This window comes from Cryptomeria japonica, chromosome 11 (assembly GCF_030272615.1).
Source record: "Cryptomeria japonica chromosome 11, Sugi_1.0, whole genome shotgun sequence".
In the NCBI taxonomy this organism is placed as follows: domain Eukaryota; kingdom Viridiplantae; phylum Streptophyta; class Pinopsida; order Cupressales; family Cupressaceae; genus Cryptomeria; species Cryptomeria japonica.
Genome location: NC_081415.1, coordinates 59358190 through 59376281, shown reverse-complemented (window position 1 = coordinate 59376281; position 18092 = coordinate 59358190). Strand labels below are relative to the sequence as shown.

General features: G+C 36.1%; 1 protein-coding gene across 2 annotated transcripts in view; it reads left to right on the top strand.

The window, feature by feature from the left end:
* Positions 1–18092, top strand: part of LOC131051356 (molybdenum cofactor sulfurase) — a 385620-nt gene that overhangs the window by 27832 nt on the left and 339696 nt on the right. The window contains exons 2-3 of one of the 2 annotated variants that reach the window (XM_057985836.2): positions 7517–7615; positions 12686–12744. In XM_057985836.2, coding sequence (XP_057841819.2) covers positions 7517–7615; positions 12686–12744 — 158 coding nt within the window. Of the gene's footprint in view, positions 1–7516; positions 7616–12685; positions 12745–18092 lie in introns of those variants that run through there. The other variant, XM_057985837.2, reaches the window with a different exon arrangement.

Below are 18092 nucleotides of genomic sequence, written 5' to 3'. Positions count from 1 at the left end.
ATAATATTAATATTATTTTTATATTAATGAATGATTAATATTATTAACATTGATTATTAATTACATAATAAATGATAATTTATTATTATGATGAAGAATCACAAAATCTATTATTAATTACATCACCAGGATCTGGGGTTATGACAAACCTCTCACTTTAGAGGAAAATCGTGAAGTCTCATAAATGAGACGATTTTCCAATATTATTAAATGTTAATTAATAAATGTTTTAATTATCGTATTTATTTAATCACAACAATCCAATGCCCAAAGAGGGGTTATGACAGTCCGCCCTTCCCGAATTTGCTTGTCCTCAAGCAAATGTTTATTTTAATTTCCTCAACTAAGTCATCTACCAACATGAGTTAAACAACACAGAGCATATACATGGGAAACACGAAGCATACATGAGGAAGGCACAGAGCATACACATGGAAAACACGAAGCATACATATATGCAAACACGGAGTATACATGTGAATACACACATTGTGAAATTTCTTTCTTGTTATGAGTAGAAACACAAATCAACACCAGCTTGATGCAAAAACATAAACACTCAATCTAGTTTGTGATCTCAGGTAGAGTATTTAAGAATTTCAAATGGAGCGAATATAATGAGTTTGATTAGCCACATCGACAAAGAGGATAGATAGCACAATGTTTGGATACTTGCCTCAAGTATTACTTAAATGGACTATTCTTAACTCCCTATTTGCCATTAATGAAAGAGAAAAGATTTAGACACAACGAGACACCCGTAGCGCTTGTCAGGCCCAAGAGCGGTACACTCCCCCTTGGCCCAATTGATGGCAAACTTTCAGTCATCCACAACGGGTTGCCTACCTGACAGAGGCCTAGTTTCTGCTGACCTGTTTGCTCTATCTCTCTCCCACACTAGTGGTGAATGTGAAGTATGCATCTATTATTAGTCAATTTCTGTAAGATTATACTGTTATCAATGAGATAATTCCATACTCATTCCCTAGTGAGACCAAGGAAAAGTAGGTGCAATAGGATGCCCGTAGCGCTTATCAGGCCCAAGAGCGGTACACTCCCCCTTGGCCCAACTTGTGGCAGATTTTCGGTCATCCACAGTGGGTTGCCTACCTAACAGAGGCCTAGTTCCTGCTATCCCATGGCCCTATTCCCTTGTATCTTACCGGGTTTGGGTATGCAATTTATCCATTCATCATTACTTAATAATTAACCCATGGTTTCTTTATGGGACTAATCCTTGTGATCTTAAAATCACATTAATAATGCCATTCAATACTGACTTGTAATTTCAATAAATATTTGTGTATGCATTAGCCTTCTCTGTATTCACTTCCTCAGTGAGATCAAAAAGGATTTAGACGCAATGAGATGCCCGTAGCGCTTATCAGGCCCAAGAGCGGTTTACTCCCCCTTGGCCTCACTAATGGCAGACCTACGGTCTCCATAGCGGGTGATGTACCTGACAGAGGCCTAACATCTGCTGACCTCATTGCTCTACCCCATTTCCTCACTAATGGTCCATATGGAATTTATGATTAATTTATTCTCAATTTAAATGCCAGCTTATTTGTTATTTTTTTGTCATTATATATATATATATATCAAAGAAACGGGACTCGGACTCGGCTCGGACTCGGCAAGGTCAACTCGGACTCGGACTCGGGACTCGGCGTCAGACTCGGTTCCAGACTCGGCTGGACTCGGGAAAGTGAAAAACTCAAGAAATTTAGAGATTTTTAAAGATTTAAAACTTGTTTTAGGCACCCTTTATTGAATACACCTTAAAGACACAATAACATCATCAAACTCGGTTCATTTGATTACATACACAAGTATACATCAATCACATAAGCATAAACGCAAATTGTAGCTGAAGGAAATAACAAACATAGATATATAAATATTGTCAAATGTATACAATATTACAAAACTCATGGAATAAAAAATCCATGTCATCATATGATCATCATCAAATGTTTCATACAAATACCAAAGGTAAATACAACTACAAGCCTATGGCTCAGAGGAGCCTGCACCCTCCGGCCTCGACCCCCTACGAAGGTGTCTAAGGTAGGTCCTGGATGATTCGACAGCCATAGCCGCTACCCGTGACACCATGCCATGCTCACCAACATCAGGAACATCCGTGTCACTATCTGCCTCTAAATCTCCTGTCTGTGCTCGTGCTCTCCGCTCCTCCTCTACCATGGCTACAGTCTCAGCCTCTATATCTACCTGGTCGATCCAATCAGTGTCAGACTCAGAGCTTAAATTTTCCCTACTTCTATCGACGTAGTTTCCCCCCATATTTTTCGACGGGGGTTTGGGGGCAGCGCCCCTTGCGCGCTCCCTGTCACGATAAAGGGCGGGGTCGAGGGGCAGCGCCCTGCGAGGCCAAAAAAACTTATTATTTAATAAAGGTGTCGGGTGTTATTTTTCTATTGACTGACATGTTGTAACCCTAACTTTTCTCATTCTTAGGCGAAGGTTGTAGTGAACAAAGACGATACCATTCATTTAAAAAACACTTTTTAAAATGTATTTTTTTTGTCATTTTACTAACCCAGCCAGTAGCCGAGTTTGAGGCTTGGGACTCGCCGAGTTTGGCGAGTTTGAGCCAAACTCGCCAACTCGGCGAGTCTGGCGAGTTTGCTCGCCAGACTCGAGCGAGTCCAAGTCCGAGCCCCAGAGACTCGACGAGCATGACTCGGACTCGGACTCGCCAAGTTTAGGCGAGTCCGGGCGAGTCCCGTTTCTCTGATATATATATTAAGTATTTTAAATGCCACATGGATATGCCTAGTTATCCACTATTCTAATTTGAATTACTCTGAAGTCATACCCATTCAATATCTATTTGGCTGATAATAATATATTTTAAATTCATCTTACGAGATGGAACCCTCGTTGCTTATCGGTCATGGTATTTGCCTCTGTTTATTGACTAGAATAATTCATTGATTCAATCTTACCCTACAGGATGGCAAGATCATAGGTCTGATACCAGCTAATACATAAATAATTGGTAATATTACTTTATTTATTTATGTATATATTCAAATCAGAGTAAGGAATAATATAAGGATTGTAAATATAGATATTGATAATAATAAATATTAATATAATAATTATAATTAATATAATACCTTTAAAAATTAGTAATAATTCATATAATTAGTAATTAATAAATACGTAAAGGATTTATAAATTGGATCAGAATAAGATTAATTATTTAGTATGGTAAGATAGCAAGTACTTGATAGACTAAAGAAACGATAGAACATCCCAGATTTGATTCATGTTAAAGATAGTTTTGTCTATTAACCGATTTAGTTAAGTTATAAATATATTGGAAATCGATTAATTACGGTTGAAACTGTCTTGAACCAAGTAGGGGACATTACAATTGTGCTCGTCAAACTTATCCTAATCTTGTCCAGCTACGGTAGGACGATTCTCTTTTCCTAGAACGAGATCATCGAGGCGACGATATTCAAAGATTGTCATCATCCTCTACTTCCATGTGTTGTAATTTTTGCTATTAAATTGTTGACTGCGTTCCAACATTATGTTGGTCAAAGATGCCATCTTACACGTTTTTCGAGGCACAAAAAACGAGAATTATAGAAGAGGCAAAAAATTGATTTTTGAAGGGCACATAACTCGAGGCACAAATCCCAATGCAAAAACTGAGGCAGATTTAGATACAAACTTCGAGACTGAACGAAGTACATATAGCACAAATCCCAAGGTAAGAATTCTGACAAACCCAAAAAATTCCGACGAAGACCTATTAATCTTTGTAAAAACCCACAAAGAATTGGTAGGTTAAAATTTATTCTGACAAAAAAATGTGAGGATTTTATAAAAACCCTAGCCAACAAAAAATTAGAACCCTAGGTCAAAATGTAGAGGTGATTTTGGCAGAAAACTGTTGAAATAATAGTTTGCATCAATGATCCGAAAAACCCTAGACCGTCAAAACAAAAAAAATGAGAAAAATCACGTCGAAATACACAGAAATGCTTGAAATTCGTCTCAGAAAGGGTGCAGGCAGAGAAGAAAATCTTTTTGCACAGTTGTCGCCATCGCGAAAGGTTGTAGAGCTGTCACGAAAGGTTGCAGAGACTTGTGTGTTAAAAAAACACAAAATCGTGCGGAAAGAAGTCTACAGAAATCGCCACAAGAGCCATTGATGCAAGATATGTTGGGCAAAATCCCTCCCGCAAGCAGAAATCTTGTTGCAAAAAAATGTGTCGGAAAATGGTGGCAGAAAGAAAAACGTGTCGAATATAGGCCACGGGAAAATTAGATGACCACGATTTGCGAACAAACCCACGAAAACACGGGTTGAAAAAGAACACTGAAACATGCACCGATCTGCAGAAAAAATCCTTTGTAGGTTTTAAACAAAAACGATCCTTTAGAAAAACGACCAAAAATTCGTCTTACTAAAAACTTAAAAAAAAATGTCTTCCAAAATTTTTGGAAAGATTTTAGACAAATTTATGTGTTCTAGCTGTGATACCATGTTCATGAAATGTGTCATGTCCCCGCTTTAGCTCTGTCTAGCAGAGACATGTGAGTCAGCTTATTTTGGGGTCTTGTAGGCTGACAGTGGTGGATAGAGACTCAGTGAGGATATTCAGTGTTTGGGATTTGGTATTCTGGCAGTAGTGGACCAGTTTGGAGCAGTTCCTTAATTTTAGGAGGCATTTCCTTTTTTTGTGGAGGCTATTCCTACTATTTAGGAGGATTTGATAGTACCCAGGGTTGGGTTACCATGAGACTATTCCTTGGGTTCAGTTTCAAGAGATTTGGGTATGTTTCTTAGCTTCTAGGAGCATCCCTAGATTTTAGGGACAAGATTGCTCGAGGATCCATGATTTCCGACAACAGTCACAAACAGGTGGCAGGCTCCGTTTTAGACTTGTGGAGTCAGATGAGCATTATACGGCTATTTGGGATATATTTTTAATATTTCCTAAGTTAGCGTCTTATTAATTAAATAAAGCTATTTATATAGCTAATTGGAGTAATAAGGGGATTTTGGCTTCTTCTGGTCAGGCAGGCATATGTGTTATAGCTCGTTGGAAAGGTCATGAATTATTATAACTTATTTTCATCATCCGGAGACCTTCTGGCACCTTGAGTTTTGTTATTTGACGAAAGGGGTGTTTTTCCTATACATAAAGGCCTTTTTAATTAAGAATATGCCATTATTTAATAAAGGTAAAAGCATATTCTCCCTTTAGGGTTCGAGTAGCTTTGAGAGGGAGATAAAAGGAGATGTTGGCTCATTTTTTATTATCTTTTTACATCTTCAAGCTTGGCATTTGTGAATTTGCTCTAAGGAGCGATTTCTGGAGAACTGGGATGCAAACCCCAGGGCTTGGATATTGGGACACAAACCCCAATAGAAGGTTTCAGCAGCTTCATTTGGTTTCAGACTTTGATTGGAGTGCAAGTTTAGCATTGGAAGAGCTTTGGCTTTGGACGTTGGGTATATTGCTTGGCACGTGGGAGTTCCTTGGCTGCCTGGACGTGACTGCAGCAGCCGTACGGCCTCCTTCCAGCTGGCACGTGGGTTGCTGATTGGCATTCATCAGCCATCTTTTTTCATTGTGCGTGGATGGTCTTTCTTGCAGTCGGCAACATTATTTTGGTTGGTAGATACTTTGCTGGCATATCATTTATGTATTTTGCCTGGTACGATTTGTAGCTATTCTGGATTGGCTGAATATTATATTATTGCACATTATTTTCCAGCCTATTTCATATTTGCTGTTGTTGTTATTCATTGTTTACCTATATCTGGAAAAATACAAACAAAAACAAAAGACACAACCTTTTTGCAACTTCTGTCTCTCTCTGAAAGATCATTTAATAAACAGGAAGAAATTATTTTAAAACAAATAATTAAAAATTACAGCCTGTCAGCTTAAAAGATCCATCAGGGATCTTTCAAAATGCAATGATTTTATTAAAAGAATGAAAGTGTACATATAGCATTCATGAAGATGATGTTTTTATTAAGAATTAATCGTAAATTGAAGAAAAATAGAAACTACCTAATATGTACATTATGTTTCTATTATGTTACATTAATAATAAATAATAAAGATATTTTTCTAATAAGATATAGTGAAAATTGTGCTGCAAAGGGTCTGAACAGCAAGCAACACTCAGGAATCTTCACCAAGTGTTATCCAACATACCCAACATGGATAAGGACTGAAACGTCACTTCAAATCATACCCAAACATTCACCAAATCTTACTGAAAGGAGTATATATCAGTCTATAATGGAAATCAGACTTATACAGGTCTTATATGGGCACTGATACAACAGGTACAGTCCCTAAAAGTCATCATAACTCTTCTAATATTCGTTGTAATATACATCCTTTCTTTTTTTTGGTTTGTATTTTCTGATTTGAGTTTGTCTTTGGATACAGAAATAGATAAATAGACTATTTGCAGCAATAATTTTAAAGAAAATAATGCTTCAAATCACAATATCCAAAGTACCCACAACTAGAAATATTTTCAGATTTGATTTCAAAATTTTGGACAGTAATATAACTTTAATATCATGAATAACCATATGAAAATACCAAATAAATATGATTTTTAAGATACACCCATTTACACAGATCTGAAAATACAAATTTTTGAAGCAGCAAACTAGTCACAAAATGGGATGCCACTCTTCCAATAAAAAATAAATCTGTCCCAAATTGCAGTCTTCAAATGCTCAAGTGGGTGAACACAATCAGCAAACATTCCCTTCAAAACCCTAGATGTCCTCCAAAATCTCAATTGCCTCTCTCCAAGCTTGTACAACCAGCATGAAACGTGGTAAGGCTAGCAAATATTATGAAACAAGAACTGAAATCCCTCCAAAATCTTCCTTTCTCTTCTCAATTGTATGTACTTTCAAACAATGTGCCATTGGAATGATATGCTGACACACTTTTATTCTCATTGTGTTCAAAACTTGGAAACGTGGTCATCGTATGTTCATTGTGAGAACAATTTGGATTGTTGGGTAGCATCTTTTAGTTTTTTATTTCTATAGAGTAAAACATTAGGCACATCATATGTCCAATGCTTTTTTTTCTTCTGCTAAAGTCATCAGTTACTATAGTTATTAAGTATACATTCCCTACTTAACTATTTACTATAAACATGCTATGTACTTCTGTAGCTTAGTACTTTAGATTTTATGAACTGTAATATTTGGTAAACACTGAAGCTTATACATTTTAAAATTAGGGTTAATTGTTTTTCTGCTGTACCTTATTTTATAATTTTGTAATTTTATTTATTTTCATAGGCCTTGGACACAATGAAAATTAAGTAATATTCAATTTATAATTAATTGCTTTAGTTAATCTTTTCATTTTTATAAATCTATGATTTTTATAGGATCTTGGGCTTAGTGGTGTAAAGACCAGTAAATCTATTTTATTATCTTTACTAATTATTATTTTTGGATGGCTATCCTTACCAGAGGCAATCTACCTAGACCATGCTGGGGCAACCTTGTACTCAGAGTCACAAATGCAGGCCATTGCAAGCGATCTTACTACTAATATTTATGGGAATCCTCGTATCCTTTGCTTCTTATTTGTCTTTGCTGCTATTACTTAATCTTGTGTGATCTAGCTAATTATTTTCTTTCTTATTTGACATGTGAAATTTTTAGTTGTTTGCTTCTACTGGGAAGATGCTGAAGCCTACAATTGTGTAATGTCCCCAATCGAACAACCTTAGGAAATATGCAATTTTCTTAACATGTGCAAGTTGAAATGATGAAAAATATGAAAGCGTAGATGCCAAACCCAATTGAAATTAATGCTAATCAGCAACATAATTATTTTAGAATACCCACATACATCAAATATTCAACCACGAAACAACAGATCCAAACCATTAATGGCTGGTATGAACTTTGGTAACCCTCACATGCCAAAAATACTCAAGTGTTAGAGCAGATCACTGGCTGATGTTAGCATGAACAATGGATGTAAACACTAGGAGCAATTATAAATTCTCAGATCTGAATTGTGGTAGCTGAAAATCAGAATATTCATAAGCTCTATGCCTTTAAATTTCCTGATTTAATGCAATGATGCAATAATATGTGGAAGAAGCCATTCAGTTGTTGGTGGGGAAAAAATTGTTAGTTTCCTAATTCGCTTCATAGATGTGGCTTCCTCCTTATCCAACAAAATGAATATTCTTAACCATAGTTGGAAAACTTGGACTTGGCAACTTAAAATTTGCTTTAATTTCAATAGAAACACATTTTTTTGCAAAATTCAATGACAAGACGTGTCAAATGATTACAAAAGTGTTTTCTATTTTGATTGATTTGGAATGCAAATTGAGTACAAAATCACATCCTCATGTGGAATCCTGATATAATAGTTATCTGACAACTATTATGAATCTATGATAATTGCCTTTGAACATCATCATGTTTCAACATAATTCATAAATTGCATATTACAACTTTTTTCATCTTCCTCTTCCCTGGTCTAGTGAAAACTTTGGGAGAGGTTCAAAATTTCTAATAATTTCATTTGAATCTTTGATACGGATAGTATGATATTTCATCATTGATCAATGATATTATGATAGTGATAAAATTAGTTGTCTAAGTTCTTGATTCTGGTCTCCACTCCCAAACCCCCTTATTGTAATCAGATTTCTTAGATGACAAGAGGGTTGTGCCTTGCACACACATCCTGTCTTCGACAGGGGCCCCCTTTGTTTTGATTGTCTTGTTGGAGTTTTTCAAGAGCTCTGTCTTGCAAATATTGCTAGAATGAGAGAGGTTAGATCAAAATACATCATACAATCACTTAGGTGCGATAAGGAGCATAGGAGGCTTGTTGTGTTGTGATAAGTAGGGAGGGAATCAGGGATTCAGGTTTAAACCAAGGTCAAACCCCCCAACCTATTGTGGAATGGGCAAAAGACCAATGCCATGCTCCCTTCAATCCAAAGTTCTTTTAGCAGCATTAGAATCAAGTGAAAGATATGAATGGAGTTGACAAAGGAACTCAAAGATCAAACCTCACTTCAAACAAGAGTTTGGAAAGTGGAAGTGCATAGGGATGGAGAAGAAATAAAATCATACAAGAACAAACTCGGAGATAGGAGAAATTTTGGGAAAATCTCAATCTAATCCCTAACCTGAAATTTCAACATATTAAGGTCAAACTTCACCTCCCAAACTTGGTATTAGGAATTCCCAAAATTTTGGCTATGTCCAAGTTTCAAAGACAAAATCGGTGGTGGCACTAAAATCTGAAGTGAAGACTTAATCTTATAAGTCTTCCTATCATCGAATTTTGCACCTTAAGTTTCTCTCCCTCAAATTTGGTGTTTGAACACAAATCAGAAATAGGCCCCTAATCCTGAAAACCTTCCTATCATTGAACTTTGGACCACAACACCCCCAATTTTCGGTATTTGCATCAAAATCAGGAATAACCATTAATCCTAAAAATATTCCTAACCCCGGGTTTTGCTTGGAAGAATCTAATTTGTACTGAAATTCGGACGTAGGAAACAAAATGAGATTATCCTAAGAATGTTCCTAGTCCCGAGTTCCTAAAAACATTCCTAACCCCGAGTTTATAAGCTTGGGACAGAAATTCGGAGTAGGGAGACCTTTGTGGAATTCCCAAAATTCTTCCTAAGTCTGAGTTTGAAGAGTTTTCTGCATTTCAAAGCATGATAATCCTAAAAGTTTTCTTGACACCGAGTTTGTGTTAGTTCCTAATTTGTTTCCTATCACCGAGTTTGTGGGTTGGTTCCCGAATCTCTCCAAGGTTCGAAGTTTCATGGCCATGCTCTCAAAGTGTTTCCTAGCTCCGAACTTGCAATGGTTCCCAAAGTAATCCAAGTTCCAAATTTGGGAAAGCAGGTTCCAAATCAGAATTTGTCATTGCATCTTCCAAGGATGAGTGACACCAAAACGAGTCGAAAGATGAAAAGGTTGAAGATATGATCACGATGAAGCAGTTTCCAAAGAAGAGCCAAGAGGAAAGGATCATTTGGAGGAGCCAATGATTCAAGCATTTACAGATAATGTTTCTGAATGAGCTAGAAGATCACCAAGACCAAATGAGAAACACAAGATCAAAATTTTGAAGATGATGTCTTTCAGTAGAAGACAAGCTTTTATTTTTTCAAAACCTAACAACCATAACAATATCAATCACACAAGATCTAACAATTATGCAACACAAGAACACAAGATTGACGGGGAAACCCTTTTGGGAGAAAATCACAACAAAATATTGCTTATATAAAATTCTCTTTACAAGCTTTGTAGGCACCAACCCTCAAGAGACACCAATCCCCTCTTAAATGATATTTAGGCACCAACCCACTGGAGACACCAATCCTCACAATTGAGCACCAACTTTGCAAGAGACACCAATCTCTTTTTTTGGGAAGCACCAACTTCCAAATGAGTGAGTGTTCTCAAAATATGTCTTCTTCAATGGATGTCAATCTCTTTCTATGCCTTCATAAAATCTGATTATACATATCCTCTTCCACAAATTTAATGCAATCTCTTTCAAGTCTGCATATACCTCCTTCAAATCTGCGTATAGTTCTGCATATATCTCTTTTGAATCTGTATACTATATACCTTTTTAGATCTGCCTATATCTCCTTCAAATTCACATATACCTCTTTTAGATCTGCATATGTCTCTTTTAAATATGCATATACCTTTTTAGATCTTCATATATCTCTTTCGAATCTGTTTAATATATCTCTGCTGATGTATATGATCTATCTTTGTCACTCAACACTTGGCATCTTTACCACCAATCACAAACTTCTTTTATAACTTCATAATCCTCTTGAAGGAATGTGATTTCCTTTTCAGAGACACCACTCTTCACTGTGGACATACCTTCTCCAAGGGAGGCATCCTTTATATACTAATATTTTCTTAAACATAAGCACTTGAGGAAGAAGTCAGCCTTAGTTTAAATCCTCTTTTATTGTTAATACCCTTTACACACAACTGCATCCCATCTTTTTGGACTGTTTTAAACAAAAGTTTAAACCCACAATTCCATATGAAGGTCGGCCACCTTTATGAGGATTGGTCATCATTTAAACATGAATTTAATTGCTGCCTTGTTAAGGTAAAGTCGTTCCATATAATGATCGGCTCTTTTATTTTTCTATTTTAAACATTCTTCTGCCTTTAGCATCTTAAGGAAGAAGTCAGCCTTAGTTTAAATCCTCTTTTATTGTTAATACCCTTTACACACAACTGCATCACATCTTTTTGGACTGTTTTAAACATAAGTTTAAACCCACAATGCCATATGAAGGTTGGCCACCTTTATGAGGATTGGTCACCATTTAAATATGAATTTAATTGCTGCCTTGTTAAGGTAAAGTCGTTCCATATAATGATCGGCTCTTTTATTTTTCTATTTCAAACATTCTTTTGCCTTTAGCATCTTTGTTGAGGTATTCCTTCCTTGATGCCTCCTTTGGAACTATCTTGCATCCTTCTTCTTGAACTTGAAATTCCTTTCTTGAAGTGTGGATAATGATGTGTAAGTCCTTCACGATGTTGATAGTATACTTTCCACTTTAAGCGTATAATAATCAATTTTCCACCTTAAGTGGATAAGTTATCACTTTATGTCTCAAGTCATAATATTATGACATATGTCACAATCTTATGCAATCTTATGTTTATCTTGGTCTATATAACCAAGGGGTCTCCTTTGTAATCTCATTCATTTTATTTGCACTATTGATGGGAATACAATTTATTCTTGTCATATCGATCTTCTTATTTCATTGTGGTTTCTATTAGGCCTCTAGATCTTGGGTGACTGTCTCCATAGCCAAATCTTACAATGAGGTTGGCCATTTTTGCAGAGGAATTATAATTAGAGCACTGTCATACATAACATGAAGTTGGCCAACTTTGCTATCCTTTTGATGAAACATTTTATGGCCTTTGGCCTATGACGGTTTTCCTCCTTTGACATCAATATCTTTCCTTTGACATCAATGACATTGTCCTCCATATGCCTTTGACATCAATGGCAATATTTCCAACAGTTTTTTATCTTCATACCTCTAGCTTGTTCAACTTCCTACACTTCTTAAGAACATAACATAATACTTTAATGGAATTGGTGTGTCTCTCTAGATCAATGCCTTTGACGTTGCTAGCTCTAGTGGAAGTTGCAATGTATGAATGTTAGGCTGTTGACCCTATCCTTATGGCTTTTAGGTTGGTAGTTGCTTTGTATTGTAGTTGAGTTGTTGTGCCTCTCCTCTGGAATATTTTACTTAGTAACCATTATCACAAAACGTTTGATGAAAAGCATGTGAACTTGGTTTTATCTTTTTCAACGAGATCCATAAAAAGAAGTGCGTTTTGCTTCATTTCTTGTTCCCTTTTTATACTTTATGGTAAAATTTTCAGACCCAGCCTAAAGGAAAAATTTGGTACCTAATATTGAGTTCATTATAGCTATCATGAGTAATGGCAATACATTAAACATATATGTTTCTTAGAGTAATGTACAATGTATTCGTAAGAATAAATCTGAAGCAAATGTTATATACCATGCCTTATTCTTGTAGAAACAGCTCCTTAATGTTTATATATTAGATAGCCAGAATGACAGCAGTGTTGCTTCTTCTGACATTATATCCTCAGCTCGAGAAAAGGTAATGTTGCTTTGTACATTTTAACTGTGCAAGCATATATACAAGTGTATGTGAATAGGTGATACCTAAAATTATATACTCTTGTAGTAATTAAATTTTTTGATAGAATACTCATTTGATAGAAAAAAGCTTTTTTGTACATGGCTATTTATGTCTTCTTGCAAAAAAATGTATTTCATTATATTATTAATGAAAGTATTTGTAAAATCTTAAAACTATATATGCAACTATTCATGATCGAAGAAATTTAAAATGGCTAAAAATTATCAATTCAGAAAAGCCTAGATACAAATTATTGTCATATTTCAAAGAACAAATCGAGAGCTTAACCCAGTAAGTTTATTTGAACGGTGAAGACCAATACATAAATTAAGGTCTTCTTAAGAAATGAAATTAAAGATTAATATTGGATAAGAATTACAAAGTCGACAATGAAACCTTGTTGAACTTTTGAATTTGTAGAAGAGCTTCCTGTAACCAGATATACATATTTCTTTTGAATTATTGTATCCATCTCGTGCAAGTTTGAAGCAGTCGTAATCACTTTATGTAAAATTCCTGATTAAATCTGTCTGTAACTAAATATATATCCCCAGTTTGTATAACTGCAAAATTCCTGATTAAATCTATCTGCAATTATATATATATTTATACCCAGTTTGTGTAGTTTTAATTGGCGGTTTGAACCTTGCTGGTTTGAGAATATCTTATGTACTGACCCCAATTACTTTTCATGTTTGTGCACACAATAATTTCTAAATAATATTCAACACCATAATAATCATGATAATTTTAAAACAGCACTCAAGTGAAATCGCAGTGCACCTGTTAATGGCCGTCTTCGCAGATCATGTGGTTGGCTGTTATCGGAAATGCACTCTGCATCTTACTTTGCAGAATCGTGGACTTTGCAATGTACCAGAGTCTCTTCTCAGTTTGTCTCACACCGTTTGATGGAAATACGCTTCTCCATGGCGTATATGGTGCACAGCACTACGTTCTTTGAAGTTCTCGGAGGCACAAGTATTAACTCGATATCGGGTTCATTCATTGACCACTCCCTTGCTAAAACACCCATGTCTGGTGCTACTATGGTATACCACTGCTTACACCCTTTGCAACTCCAATAGTTTTCTGTTGGCTGCGCGGTTAACGCGGAAGAATGCCCGTAACCCGATCTTCCTCTTCCGCAAGGTGAACCCGAATTGCATTAGCAACCTCGCCCGATGACAGAGCTCTCTCGCATACGAAGAATGACTTCGGAAGTGTTCGGGAAAAGGTGGGAACAACGTGTCTCTTTACCAACTCCTGGACGCCTATCTGCTACTGCGTGTATGAACAATTTCATCAACTCTTCTTACTGCGCTCTGCTCCTTGAGTCTTCGTTCCAATAGGCCAGTGGGCAAGCGAAAGGAAAACAATTGTATACTGGATATCTCATAGATTATCCATCTTTATTTGAAACATTACTTAGTATATAATTCCCGTATATCCTCATCTCGGCTCCCATCCATCCTTTTATTGCATCAAGTAGTTAGAAAACCCGTAATAGTTAGACACTATTTACGGTGCTAATCAAAAGATATAAGAAAATGTCTTTTAATCATAAAGCAAGTGAATATTAATTATTTATATAAACGAATGGGAGGATTTATATAATATAATTAATATTTTAATACAATATTCAATCATTTGTTAGGGGACATGACAGTCTCCCCTGCCTCTTGTTGCTTGCCCTCAAGCAACTCCAAAACTCGTTCATTTTCCCAAGTGGCATCATCATGGGGCAGATTTTTCCATTTGATCAGATATTCCCGGATAGTTCTTTTTCGCAGTTGCCTGTCCTATGTTTGCAAAATTACTTCTGGTATCATTTTGAGCTTCCCTTCATCATTCAAAGGAGGTAAAACCTCGGACACTGACACATGCTGTCCTAGAGCCTTTTTGAGACAAGATACATGAAATACATTATGTATTTTGCTATCTACTGGCAAATCAAGTTCATACGCGACTGTACCAACCTTTCGTACTATTTGATAGGGACCATAAAACCGAGGCCTTAGTTTTTCAGATCCACTACGTTTGAGAGAAGATTGCCAATAAGGTTGCAACCCGAGGAATACCAAATCACCTACTTCAAAATGGCATTCAACTTGCTTTTTATCTGCATAGATTTTCTGTTGATTCTGAGCACATTGCAAACTCTCCTTGAGAGCTGACAAAATGTCTTGACTTTCTTGAAGCCAATCACGAGTTCTAGGTACATTGCTCTGTTCAAAAGCAAGGTCAAGAAAAGAAAGTACGTCATAGCCATATAATGCTTTGAAAGAAGACATACCAATTGACATATGAAAGGTAGTATTGTAACAATATTCACCCAAATATAACCAACGAACCCAAGCCTTCTGATGACCGGCCACATAATTACGAAGCTAACCTTCAATCCATTTGTTTACTATTTCCGTCTGTCCATCGGTTTGCGGATGATAACTGGTGCTATGATTCAACTCTGTACCTGTCAATCTAAAAATTTCCCCCCAAAATATGATAAAAAATCTGCTATTTCTATCATTGATTATAGTCTTTGGTAAACCATGTAATCGGAAAACCTCTCTGAAGAATAATTCTGCAATCTGAACTGCTGTAAATTCTGTAGTGATAGAAAAGAAGTGTGCAAATTTAGTTAATCTATCAACCACAACAAATATACAATCTTTACCTTGGGACTTCGGTAAACCTGTGATGAAATCCATGGATATACTTTCCCATTTCTGATCTGGTATAGGTAGTGGCTGTAATAAACCGACAGGATGTGTTTGTTCGGCTTTATTCTGCTGGCAGGTGGTGCATTCTTTGACATAGCGGAGGACATCGTTTTTTAAGCCTTTCCAAGTGAACCTTTCTCTTATCTTACGATATGTTTTGAAGTATCCGGGGTGCCCTGCTAGAGGTATATCATGCATAGATTGGAGAATTTTTTCTTTTAACTTTGATCCTGGAGTTAAATAAATCCTACCCTTGTAATAAATAACATCATTAACAACTTTATATTTATCATCCTGTAAATTACCATCTAGCAAATCACATGCAAAAGAAACCTTTGAATGCTCGACCAGCAATAAAGATTTCCAATCAGCTGTTACGACCGATAACGCATTGATTTCAGGCCTTCTAGATAAAGCATCAGCAACAACATTATTTTGACCTTTTACATATTCAATCTCAAAGTCATAGGCTTGAATTTTGCTGATCCACTTCTGTTGCCTGTCATTTAAATCTTTTTGTCCCAAGAAATATCTCAGACTGTTATGGTCAGTTTTCACCACAAATCTGCTACCAACCAAATACTGTCTAAATTTTGTCAATGCATGCATGATTGCCAACATTTCTTTATCATAAATAGAATATAATTTCTCAAGTTTATTAAGTTTCCTACTTTCATAAACTATAGGATGTTTGTTTTGCATTAAAACTGCCCCTATTCCATCACCAGAAGCATCACATTCCAACACAAAAGGCTGATTAAAATCTGGAAGAGCAAGTACCGGACAAGAACTCATTACCTCTTTAAGTTTCTCAAATACCTGTTGAGTTTCCTCAGTCCATCTGAATCCCCCCTTTTTGGTAAGATCTGTCAAGGGTGCCCCAAGCTATGAAAAACCTTCGACAAACCTCCTGTAATAACTGCATAAACTGAAGAATCCCCTTAATTCTGTAAGGTTCCGTGGTGGTGGCCAATCCAAAATGGCTCTTATCTTTTCTTGATGAACCTATACCCCTTTTGCACTGATCATATGCCCTAAATACAAAATTTTAGTCATTCCGAATTCACATTTAGACGCCTTTGCATATAGTGATTGTGATTCCATAATACCAAGGATTATATGAATATGTTTCAAATGCTCTTCCCAAGTTTTGCTATAAATCAATATATCATCAAAGAATACGAGCAAAAATTTCCTTAACTGTTTGTTAAAAATATGATTCATACAAGATTGAAAAGTTGCCGGAGCATTTGTTAGACCAAACGGCATAACCAAGAATTCATAATGACCATAATGACAGCGGAAAGCAGTTTTATGAATGTCTTGTTCTCTTAATTTAATTTGATGATACCCTGATCTCAAATCAATTTTAGAAAAATAATTAGCACCATGCAATTCATCTAACAATTCATCAATTCGAGGAATTGGATACCTGTTTTTGATTGTTTTCTTGTTAAGAGCTCTGTAATCAATACACATTTGAAGAGTTCCGTCCTTCTTTTTGACCAACAGTACAGATGAAGCAAAAGGACTAGAACTAGGTCTGATACGTCCCATATCCAATAACTCCTTAATTGCCTTTTCTATTTCATCCCTGAATGTTTTAGGGTGTCTATAAGGAGTAGTAATTACTGGTTTAGCACCTTCTTCTAATTCAATAGTATGTTCAAAACCTCTATCAGGTGGGACTCTTGGAGGAATATCATTAAAAAACCAAATGATGTGCATCTAATATTGTTAGCAAATCAGCTTGATAAGATTTAGGATTCAAAACATGATACTTTGTTGGAGATTAAACATTGTGCTGACCATGCCACATCTCCATGTCTGAAAATAGCTTCCATTCTTTTCGCAGTGATGATCCTGGGGCCACTGTTAGACATACCACGAAGGACTACCTTCTTATCATCAATTTTATAAGAGAATTCCATTCTTTTAAAGCTCTGTGTATATTCATCTAACGTTTCCATCCACTGTATGCCCAAGACAACATTAGTGTCAGCTAGATCAATCACATAGAAATCATCAGTAACAGTGTAATTGCCAAGAGTAATATTCAATTTAGGAACTTTATGAGTGCTAGACAAATTAGTTCCACCTGCTACTCTAACATCAAATCCCTCATGTTTTACAGTCTGCAAACCACGTTTTTCCACAAGTGCTGCATCTATAAAATTATGAGTAGAACCACTATCCAACATAACAATTACACGCTGTCCATTCAAAACTCCTCTAACTCTGAAAAATATTATAATGTGGAGTTCCAGTCATGGATGCTATTACTCCTCCTCCTTGTTTGGTACCTGTTTTTGACTCAGTGTTCTGAGGTGTTCGTTCTATGTTAGGATCAACATTCTCTTCATCCTCACTCTCGAACATAACCTCAATATAATGAATTTTTCCCTTCCCTAAACATTTGTGTCCAGGCTGCCATGCTTCCCTACAACTGAAACATAGTTTTTTCCTTCTGAGCTCTTCTCTTTCCTCTTTATCTAGCCTGTTTTTAGGGAAATTATCTTTGTTGAAAGGTTGTTTGTCCTTTTCCGGTTTAGGCGGAGGTCCTTTGTTAAAAAGTTTTCCTTT